Below are 12,567 nucleotides of genomic sequence, written 5' to 3'. Positions count from 1 at the left end.
ATTAAAAACTGTTTAGGATAAAATGATCTAATTTATTTTGATTAATAATTATAAATATTATAGGAATCGTGAAATATTGTCGAGTGTTACAGTGCTTTATAACTGACCGGCCATACAAAATAAACCAAAACATAAAAAAAAAAAGTAATAAAGTTGATTTCATTTATTTTTGAAATAAAAAAAATTTCCATCTCAAAATTCAGATATTTTTTATATATCAGTATTGTTGACAGTAGAACCACCCTTTTCGGATCCGCTTTATCCGAAACATGTTTTTCTTTCAAGTGTTTTTGTTTTATGCTCACAATAAACCTATGTAAAATCAAATTACATAATGTTAAAAAAAGAATATCTTATTTTAATTACATAATTTAAAATGCACCTATGAAACGTCATAAATATGCACATCTTTATGCATTTAAAAAAAAACAAATACATCTAAATTGAAACTTATATCTATTTTGTATTACAAAATATATTTTATTTTTAAAAACGTATAAACAATACGTATTTAATGTGAAATAAACAATAAAAAATTGATAAATTCTTAAAAGTGAGGCGTGCGAATTTATTGGAAGAGTGAGACTTGACGTGATAATTACAGTTCTTTTTAAAATAAAGAGTGAAATTTTTCGTAGAAGTCTTTCCTCTTTTTTCATGTGTTTTCTTTTTCGCAATTATTTATACTTAGAACTCACTTGTTAATTCCCTTATTATTATTTTTGTTGGTGTCAAATTTTTTATTTTATTTTAATTCAGTGTATTGTATATTGTTAAACAGTGTATTGTTTAGGTTTTTGAAAAAAGTTTAATTACATGGAAGTAATCTCTATGAAACATATTTTTTTTAACATTACTTTAGTAAACGTCATTAATATTATTAATTTTTGATAAGTGTATTACATATAATTGATATGTATATTACATATTAGTAAGTAATTAATTTAAAGCACTAACTTCTTCTGATCCTTTCTGTCAATTATCTTTATTTTTATCGAATGTTTTAGCCTGTAGGCCATCAAAAAGGAGTTAAAATTGATTTATAAAAGTTTAAAATTTTTAATTTACAGTCTATTATGCCATTTATACTACTTAACACATTAGAGTATTTGTTTCTAAATTTGGAAATATCAATAGGAAACATTTTAAATTTGGATTTATCAATTTTAAGGTCTTTTTGATAAAGGCCTAAGGGCTGAAATGTTAGACAAAAATAAACAAATATAGTTATACGAATGGATGGATCAAAAGTGGTTAGAATTTTTTTTTTATTATTTATTTACTTATCCTAACTATCAATATTTTGGATAAACGGGGTTCTACTGCATTTGGGAATGGGTGTACAGACAACAAGACACTCCCCCTTCCTCATAATAGGTTTAGTTTTGTTATTCCACGACTGCACTCAAATTGTAATTATCAAGCTTCAAAAAAAGTAAAAATTATAATTATGAAATAAAACTCCTCAATTAACTCGTTCAAACCGACCTCGCACATTTCACATACGCCCTATACCGGTAAATTGTCCTAATATATGAAAAATAGAAGATATTCTGTTCGTTGTAACGGTATTTCTCCGAAATGGTTTGAGGTGATTGCTATCATCATCCCATTACATCTTGGCAATTAACGCTGCGCACCGCTCGACATCTGATATTCTAAAAGTGGCGCCCGAGCTCCTGGGAACCTCCTAAGGCGAGCATAATAAACCACCACCGGTAGAGATGTGGCAAACCTGTACTTCAGCTCGAGGTTAATAAGATCAGGATGGCATTGGATGGGGAAGAGCTTCTAGGAACTAGGGAAAGTCGATTCCACTTTAGGAAGGTTCACTCATTCACTTACATGACATTATTTGAAAAGATAAAACACTAGGAAGAGTCCTTCTGGTAAGAGGTAAAGTGTAAAGTAATCAAGGATAGAATTTATATTAATGAAACCGTCTTCGTTAATACTTAGAGTCTGAATATGTAATATTTAATATAAAGATATCTGTTTAATTTATCTCGGGAATGAGTAATCAAAGAGAAAATTCGTGATGAAAGATTTTTAGAGGACAGAAATGATCCCACCTTATGGCATGTTTATGTGGAATCTATTAGGTATGTTCCACTACAATTTTTGACTTTAACTAAAGCAAGCCTAAAAAATTAAATACAGCGATAGATCGTTACCAAGAACTAAATCTCGAAATAAATCCCCGTTTTCAGTGCTTTTTAAATTTTTCTCGATCTTAAGTCTCCTCTCTCTCATTTTAAGTAATTTTTTCAAAAGTGGTATAAGACCGTCATTGAAAAAGGGTTTTAGTGAGGCGGGTTAGCCTAGATGGATTGCCTTCGAATATTTTTGTGTTCATCCTCTCCAGTTTCTTAATGATGTCGGTAATAAAATAAATAAATTATAATTTATAAGTTATTTGTTAATAATAAAATTGTTGTACGTGTAAAAATTAGATCGCGGCTACTGTAAAGGGCATGTAATAATAACAGGACAGAAACTAGATCAGTTCATAAAACAAACATCTACAAATAATTATAAAACTTTGTTTCTACCAAACCAACATGAAAATTTATGGCGCTCCTAATAATATTTAAATGTTTACGGTCAACTACATATATTACTTATATTTTTTGTTTATATTGAAACTTCCATATTTCTGAAGGCGTGTTTGTCAATCTGAAATTTAAATTTTTTTTCCGAAGTTATTAAAGAAAAAATTTAAAAAGTGTACAAAAAATTAACATTTTCTTCGATTTCGTATTAAATTAAAACCATCCAAATTTTGAAAAACGTCAACTTATGCTAAAATATAGAAGATTAATTTTCAAAGATTTTGTACTAGATATTCTTTTTCTTCCAGAGCATCGTACATGAGAGTCCATTTTTAATCCATTTTGGTCTAGCAAAATAGTAATCGGAAAAGGATATTGGTGGAATATTTTATATAATTACTGAAAATTGTTTCATTTTTCTTCTGATAACTTAAAAACTTTATATTGTAATGTTTATATGAATACCTTTTAATAGTAAAATTACACATGAATTTATTTAAATTGACTCTCCCATTTGCAGTTGGTGCGGATCGAAATGATAAGAAGGAATGTAGTCTTGAAAATCTAGAAAATTGTTGAATTGGGTTCCTTTTGGAATGCTTATTACGAAATTCAACTTCGTGATCTATTTTTTCTAAGACATCCACAGGCGAATTCCACTGGAAGTACAAAGTACCAAGACTCCTTCAAAACTTAAGATGTGATCCCTTTTTTGTCATGATGGCTGGACTATGAGTACTTAATTATCTTTCAGGGAATGAATAAAAAATGCCTTGTTTATTTAAGCAAGATCAGGATTCATGAAAAGGCATTTGATTACTGATATTTATTTTTAGCATACCATAAATTAAGTATTCCAAATAATTATCATTTGAACTTTAGCAAATATCACAACATAGCACAATAGCAAGACAGTGAATGTAGACAACTTTAATTAGTAGGGCAGAAGGAAGGGAGACCATAAAAGAGGATGTCCACAGGAAGGAACTAATGGATAGTTGACAGATTAAAGTGGAGGGACAGATCAAGTCAGCCGTCAGCCGCGATATTATTTTATATATATCAAAATTTTTTTCAAAATAAAAATGAAAACTAAATTGCCTAATCTCATAAATATATATAAATTTAGTTAATCGATATTAGCTAATTTAACAAAAAAAAAAAAAAATCTTCTAATGATCTTTTATCCCAACTTTATTTTTCCCTCCAATGTTTCGGCCGATTTTTGGCCATTATCTTTGCATATCGATAATTCTTAACACTATTATCACATTAACATACCTTAAATTCATATATCGGAGTAGTTAATTTTGTTTTAAAAGGCTATTATGATAAAATTTATTAAACACTTAAAAACGAATAAATCTATTAAAATAGATGTTTCTTATTTACAAACAGACTTTGTAATTTTTTCTTTTAATTAATATGAGACCCATATATCTTTTTAAAATAATATTTAAGTTACTAAAATTATATGTTTATTTTTTTTTTTTTTCAAAGGTTTAAAAGTCACTTCATTATTTCTAAACAGACCTGTCCCACAATAAATAAAGAATTTAAAGTTATTGTTATCACATAATATTAATAAAACATTTTAATAGATTTTTCTTTCCTTTCAAATAAAGGTAATCGAATTTATAGTTTTAACTTCACCAGGCTAGGATTATTTTATAAATAAATTCTAGTTTATATTATAATTAGATTAACTAATTCATTTATTTATCTATACATATGGAGAATCCCAATGACAAATCCACATTTTAATAGCACGAAATACCTTATTATATATAATTATTTAAATTTAATTTTATAAATAATTTTTTTTTCTCAGTTATTTCACAGTTTTAAATATTACAAAAACCGTAATACATGTTTGATAAACATTTTGACAAGATAAATCTCAAATTAAAGGAAGATGGAACTCCCACGAAGAAATTAACTTTGATTTTTTTTTTTTTAATAAACGATATTATACTTTTGATTAACTTTTATATTAATTAAAATAAAGAAGTTCTTCAACCGGGTTTAAGAAATGACATAAACAAATAGAAAAAAATTTAATATTAGTAAAATAGTTTTTATTTTAAATAATTTCTTTTTTTCAAGATTACATATTAATATTTTTCGATTTTTTTTATTTATTTAAACCTTTATATTTTATTTAAAGCACAACAGATAATGTGTAATAAATAAAGTTCGGTTAGAAGTGTGAAGTGATTATATGATTATACTTTCAGAGGAAAAATAACGTTACAAATAATTTCAAATTAACTTACAATTGTAAATAAAACTTTTCTATAATAAACATCATTTAATCTTGTTCACATTCCTATTCGATATTTCGAGGCGTTTTCCTTATTTTCATTAAACTTGCATTTTCTTTATACTATACTCATGCCACTGTATTACCATTTTTCCTTATCCATGTTTTTACATTATTATTTCCTCATATTTGATTAATACTGTAATGATGTGATTCGCGAATTAGAGATAGTCAACTCCATACTAAGTAAAATTCTTAAACCTTTTCCAAGTTGAAAGACTAAAAAAAAACTGATTGTGATTTATGAAATGTCCATTTCGCCAGTCACAGAGCTTCAAACATTTGAATTTAAAATAAATGTAATTTTGTTTAAAGATTAAATACATATAAATTAAAAGGTGCTATAAAAAAAAAATATCCCAATCAGAAATGATAATAATGTTAACTATTTCTTTATTTAAAAACAATAGGTTCTCTAGTAAGAATAAGGTAAATGAGATATTTTGTTGTTTTCAGTTTTCAGTCTAAATGACAATCTCAAAATAAATAAATGTTAAAACTAATATTTTTTAGTAGGCTATCTCAGTATTAATTAAGAATCAACATCAAAAATTGTGTTCTCGCATTTTAAATAAAACTTTTAAATAGCACTATTAAACAATTAATATAAACACTGGACAAGGATACAAAATCAGGAGTAAATTTAAACGTTGTATTTTTTAAAAAAAAAGTATATTAGATTTTTTATAGAATAGGAAGCGATAACAAAAAAAATTTTAGGATTCTATCTTATTAAACTACACAAACTAAATTAAAATAAAATGGATTTGCCCTCGTTTAAACGGGGAGCAGAGAAGTAACGTAAAGTTCTATTTTTTTTTGTTTTTTTTATCAACTTATTATTGGACTACAGATTCACCACAATTAGAAAAAAAAATTTAAGTCTATTTTAATCATTTGAGGGTAGGTTAAAAAAAATCTGAGATTTACTTCCGAAGTTTTCAGCAAAAATATTTACAATAAAATATAAACCAAATAAAAAATAATTAATTCCAAAAATAAAATTATTTATAAAAATATAGGAATAATATTAAGTATTTTTATTATTGTAAGACAATCTGTAGATTTTAATTATTTTAAAAGGAAATTTTCATTGGTTATGCTCGTATTAAATATTCTACTTAAAATATTATACTATAAATAAGAATTATATTTTAGATTGGAGGCAGAATTTCAAACCAATTGTTTTTCAAATATGTACGTGAATCTAAGCATATCTTAATATACCTAAATTCAATTAATTTTTATCCAAAGCTAATTAAGAAACAAAGTTTTATGAAACTGTATCTGCGGTTCATTAAATTAATAAAACATAATCCGGAAGTATGTTAAATGTATATTAACATATTTTCAAAGTTCCCATGATTATATATATATTTTTTTAATTTCATACAATAAGATGCAGTTCAATTCATACAGTATAATAATCTTTTTTTTTTTTTTTTTTTTAATAAATCGAGTATATTCAATTTTGTCAAGGAAGTGTTTCTTTGGAAGTCATACACATCGACCTATGAACGTAAAGTCCAATACCTCCGTCTTATATTAACAAGCATGAACAAAAGAACGAAATATGCCGAAAAACAAAACAACAATCAAAAAGAAAAAAATGACCTATTGTCAGGGATTGAAAAAGTATCAATATTGATATTGAAATAAATATTAACATACGAAAGAAGGATGAGGTACCCACATAAAGAGGCGTGCTGGCTCGGCATTCGGCAGTAGTGCCCCCGGGAGCAGGAAGTGTCCCACAATTGAGCAAATGAAGGAGGGGGGCGTTCTTCCTGCCTCCTCGAGTCCCGATCTAGCCTTCGCTAGAGGATAACCTGTTCAGTCAAGAAGTATGCAATGCTATAAATAAATAATAACGAGTCCCAATACTTGGAAGCTTTGTTATTAACCTTCATAAAAAAAAAAAATAATAATAAAATAAACATGAAGTAGATAGAGTGAGATAACGCATAGGGTCCTAACAGTGATTGGTTAGAGACGCGAAAGACTATCATTAGGGACAGAACACAAGAATGAGACTGAGAATTCGGTCAGAGCGGGACGAAGGAATGCGGACTGAACAGTCCATCGCGGTGAGTCACGGAGTCTCATTACCCAACACTTCGCCGCTGACCTATCGCTCTTCGGGGATCCTCTCGCTCAGGTGTACAATTATAATCGTTCACTTTTTGCATCATCTAAATATCTTGTCCATTGTTGAAGAACATTACTTCAACGCCCGCCAAAACTACTATGCACGTTTCCAAGGAAATCCATTCACTTTCTGCAAAGTAGGAGAAAGATAAGGTGAATCATAGTTCGACGAAAAGAGAAAGTTTCGATATTAATGAAGAACTTCTGCTTATAAAAACTTAATGATCATATATGTATCCAGTACACGACAAAAAAACTGATATTACATCACTAATAGTTGGTACATATTCCAGGTTCAAATTCATTGTTGGAAAATCTTAAAGAAATATGAAAAATTAGATTTGTTTTTTCTTATAAAGGAATAAAATCTAATAGGTATTGTGTGAGTTCATGAATGAAATGAATTCAACTTTGTAATGCGTCTAGTATTATTTGAAAATTTAGGTGAACTGTCAGATATCGATAGAAAAAAAATTGGTGAGGGGCGCGAATAATACAACTTTCACTTCCCACCCTACATACGTCTCCAAGTTTTTTTGCAGATTTGAGGGCCTGCGTTGAGTTATCAATAATTTTTCGATTTTTGAATATATATATATATTAAATGACCAGGAAAGGTTAAAATTATGAACAAAAAACGTTTTATATATGATTTATTCAAATTCTTAAGATTGGTATTTATCTATTAAATTAATTAATTGGTATCCTTGTTAAGTCTGAACACTCTTTATTATATCAATAGTCCAACGTTTCGGCCAATTCGGCCATCCTCAAGGACAATTTAAACATTTAACAGCTTATTATGTTTTCATTTGTAACCATTTTAAAAACAACTTTATTATTAATAATATACCATACCTTAAATATAAATTCACAGCTCACATTAAAATTTAAAAAATGTTTTACCCAGGTCATCAATTACTTTAATTTTAGATTAAAATACACTTTTAGAGAAAAAACCTTTTACCTTCTACCCACTCAGGTCTTATTATTATTTTAATTCAAATTGTATTTTGGTCTCAATTTTTATTTATTCCAATTATTAGATATATATTAAAATTAATTGTAAATAGTAACAAAAAATGTTCCCATTTTTTTTCCGTCAATTTATTTTACTTAAAATCTCTGCATAATGTTGGTTCAAATTCCTGGTATCTGTTTTTAAATTAACTCTATAGCTGATGTTCTCTGATATATAAATTGACTCAAGTATTTTTCTTTTGAACATATTTTATTCTTTATGTAAAATTATGGTGTTATCAAAATCAAAAATGTGTTGGTTTTTAGCTGCATGCTGCACTAGTGCTGTTTTATTGGGATCCTTTTCCTTATTTCTTGTATCACTTCTGTGTTGATATATTCTATCCCCCAACAATTGCTTTGTTTCATCAATTTAAAAATTTTAATTTAAATACGGAATTTTATATATCAATCCCGATTAATTTTTTATTTCAATTTTGTCCTTCAAATTGCTACAATAATTCTTAATTTTATTGTAAGGTCTATAACATAATGAATATTCATCAACATTATAATCTTTAAATGACCTCTGAATATATTCTGATAAACCTTTTATGTATTTTACATGAAGAAAACAATGTGTTCAAAAGAAAAATACTTGAGTCAATTTATATATCAGAGAACATCAATTATACAGTACATTTAAAAACTGATACAAGGAATTTGAACCAACATTATGCAGAGATATAAAGTAAAATAAATTGATGAAAGATATTGGAAAAAATTTTGTTACTATTTACAATTAATTTTAATATAAATTTAATAAATGGAATAAATACAAATTGAGACCAAAATACAATTGGAATTAAAATAATAATAAGCCAGACCTGAGTATGTAGAAGGTTATAAGTAGTTTGTTTATAGTGGATAGTGTAGTTTTAATCTAAAATTAAAGTCTTAAAAATTAACGAAGTTTTAAAAAAATAGGTAACTAGACATAAGCTTAGGTAAGCTTATTAATAATTGATTTGATTTTCTATTAATTGACTTTTTTCATATATTGATTTTGACTTGTAATTGATGACCTGGGCAAAATAGCCTGTAAATTTTTTCTTTTAATTTTGATGTGATGTGTGAATTTATATTTAAAGTATGGTATATTATTAATAATAATGTTTTTAAAATTGTTACAAATGAATACATAATAAGCTGTTAAGTGTTTAGATTGTCCTTGAGGATGCCGAATTGGCCGAAACGTTGGACTATTGATATAATAAAGAATGTTGAGACTTAACAAAGATACCAATTAATTTATTTAATTGATAAAAAACTTTTTATTTTTCTGTTATAAAAATTATCTTTTTTTTTTATCTATCGAGATGGGAATAAAGAATATAAATTTTGTTCCTGCTTATAATACAACTGTTTAACAAAAGTTAACGAAGCCGTAATTAGATAGATCGGCCATTATCGGCTTTTCTCGGTTGTAATCGGATATCCTGTTGGATTCCTTTTTTCATTCTTAAAATTCTTTAATATTTTACATTTATCTAATGTTTATTATTGCTAACAATGAGAACTATTAATTTTTTTAAAATAAAGGTATTATAGAGAAAGTTTTTTTTTTTTATTTCCCTACTTAAGTTTGGTCAGACTTTTTCAATGAGGATAAGATCTTGCTGATATAAATTAATAATTTTATTCATTAAAGAAAATGTCTTGTAAAAAAGTGCACCAAATAAATGATTAACCTTCATACAATGCATAGTCTGGCAGTAGTAAATATTTAATAAGTAATATATTTGGGGAACAATAATGTTCCATAATTAAGGAACAAAATCAAATTTATTATTATTACTTAATGCCAATAATAACCAAAAAATAAACTAATTCCTTTTCTAATTTACACAGAATGATTTATACACTGACAATATTGAGCATTGACTCTATCTTTCGCTGGTCTCAAGTGCACCTTATTTACTGTCTCATATATTTTTATATATATTTATTAATTTTTACACAAAAGAAAAAGTATATGATTTAAGTTTTTGGAGATAAATTATTTACATATATTCCTGGGTTCATGTGACTAAAGCGATTAAATCTTATTTTTAATGTGAATTTTGATCCTTTCTCGACTACTAATTCTTAATAGACTGAAATGTTATCTTTTTTTTTTTTAGAAAGTAAACTTTATACGACCAATATCTTTCTGAAGTAATGATATCAAAATTTGATGTTAGTTTATAGGATTGATGACTAGTTCGCGTTTAATATCCATAGATAGGCTATGATTTTCCACTGTTTCAACTGTCATTGATTTAAAGAGTCATTTGCGAAAAAATCGAAAAAATTAAAAAATTTTATTCTATCGAGTAGCACTTCCAGTTAAGTCGATTTTATCGAAAAAAAAGTTGCTGTCACATTCCAGGCACTTCACTGACACACACAAAGGCCATTATGCGGGATTATGTTTTTTTGACTCGAAGGACCTCAAGACATATATTTCCGTCGAAAACTCGAATTCGAAATTTTACACGATCGACATACTTTCCCTTAATATATATTCTATATTTAGGTAAGTGAAAGAAACAATACTTTAAAAAATGAAGTCCAAATATTTCGATTTTTAATTTACGATGCGAATTAAAGGATTTTAAAGGACAGTAAAAAAAATTTATCTTCCTTTTAAAAAAAACAACAACATTTTTTGGCCTAGTTTACTGTATCTTTTAGTTTTTATCCATACTTTCAGAATAAATTCATTTTATACAATCGAATTTTTTTTATTGATTTGTAGAAATAAATCAAAGCGATTGGTATAAACGTGTAAATCCGAGCGGAGATAGGACAGAAAAAAATTTGTTAAAATTATAAAAATATTTTTTTTCTCAGGTTCTAGAGTTCTAGGGTGGATGGGTAAAAATACTGAGACAAGAGAATAATAATTTTAGACCTATTATCACAAAAAATTCATTGATACACGTGATCTCAAAACTCTATTTTTCCCCCTTGTTAGATAAAATCCCTTATTGCTCCACGATGGTGGGCATGGCAAAACTTAAACTCGTGTGCTATAATGAATGTAATGGCGATTTACCACTCCTAATATAACAAAAAATTATATTTCTAAACTCTGTCAGTGGTAATAATGATCAAAACTTTACTCATATACTGTAGGGGTGGTTTCATGTTACAAGATATCTAGATCGAGTTGTTGGACATGTGTTTCAAAAGTTGTAAGAGTTGATATGTTTCACTGTTGATATATTTCAGGACAATGGTTCTAAAGCGCTCTCTGGTAATGTTCAACTTAAACGAGTTCTGGAATTTATTTACAGTTCGAAAATACTTCGGAATTGTGCTATAAAAGTACAACTAGAGGAGACGATGAATCAAAGATTTCGCCCGATCTATCCCAAAACCTCAAACATATTACCGCTAATAAACCATATCTAGACCTACAATCAGAAGAATCAAATTCGAAAAAAAGAAATTTGGAACGCACTGATTCAATTAAATCCCAGCCCCCCGTTAAAAAAATGGGTATTACCAGGAAATTACTCCTTTAAAAGCTAAGTTGGGCGGCTCATTTCAACACGTTAACACCTGCCCCCCTCCGGTGCGTTGGCACACTACGTAAGGTCACGTAGTATTAGGATTAAGTTCCTATTAGATTTAAGTTTGTTAAATTCAGAAATAATGTGTGCCCCAACACATTATACACTTCTATTAATACTGACAACAAAAATAATATACTCCAAAATACTCCTTAGAATGTAGATGTTCTACAGTAAAAGGAGAAAGTACATTGTTTATAAACACGCCATTAAAATTTTGTAGGGGTTTTGAAGAAAAAAAATCATTTAACATGTTATCAGAAATGGACCTTTCCTCAGATAAGCATACAAGAGCAACACCAAGTACCAGCAATAACAACACTAACCCGAATGCTCAGCCCAATACTATAATTACAGGCTACTGTTAAACGAGTTGAATACATTGTGCATTGGACTATTTACTACCTAACTAATCGTTAACAATACATAAATTACGTTAACGAATATCGAAGATTACAGAACTTTAACTAGGACCGCCCGTAGCTCAGTGGTTAAGACACAGTTTTACCAATTTGATGTCTATTGGCGGTGCCGGTTCGAATCCGGCCTGGGATGTTGTGACTTTTTTCATTGAGTGGGGGTCCCACAAAGAACTTTGACCCCCCAACCATGGTTAGGCAGTATAGGACTCCAATGGCAGTCTTGGCCGAAAAGAAAAAAAAAAAAACTTCTTTAACTAAGTACTATGATGAAGAAAAAATTGAGTCCCATACATTTTCAAATGATAAAAATAAATATTCATAGCCAAGTTGCCTATGTATCCAAAATATCAAATAAAGATAAAAAACCAACTCCAATCTGTTCAGTATCTCAACAAAAAAAATAACGAAAAGGCCAAAGTAAAGATTAAATATTTATATATATGTATATACCAAAATATCAAATAAAGATAAAAAACCAACTCCAATCTGTTCAGTATCTCAACAAAAAAAATAACGAAAAGGCCAAAGTAAAGATTAAATAT

The 12,567-nt window shown here is 27.8% G+C and overlaps 1 protein-coding gene across 3 annotated transcripts in view; it reads right to left on the bottom strand.

Annotated features, from left to right (window-relative positions):
• Nucleotides 1-12,567, bottom strand: part of LOC106685573 (DNA-binding protein D-ETS-6) — a 99,253-nt gene that overhangs the window by 44,118 nt on the left and 42,568 nt on the right. The window contains exon 1 of one of the 3 annotated variants that reach the window (XM_014428331.1): nt 6,569-6,607. The exons of the other annotated variants lie outside the window; for them this stretch is intronic. Coding sequence (XP_014283817.1) covers nt 6,569-6,593 — 25 coding nt within the window. The 5' untranslated portion in view covers nt 6,594-6,607. Of the gene's footprint in view, nt 1-6,568; nt 6,608-12,567 lie in introns of those variants that run through there. 3 annotated transcript variants of the gene reach the window in all.

Source organism: Halyomorpha halys, unplaced genomic scaffold (genome assembly GCF_000696795.3).
Source record: "Halyomorpha halys isolate HHAL.00 unplaced genomic scaffold, Hhal_1.1 Scaffold710.1, whole genome shotgun sequence".
In the NCBI taxonomy this organism is placed as follows: domain Eukaryota; kingdom Metazoa; phylum Arthropoda; class Insecta; order Hemiptera; family Pentatomidae; genus Halyomorpha; species Halyomorpha halys.
Note: the sequence above shows the minus strand (reverse complement) of the source record. Positions and strands in the feature narration are given on the sequence as shown.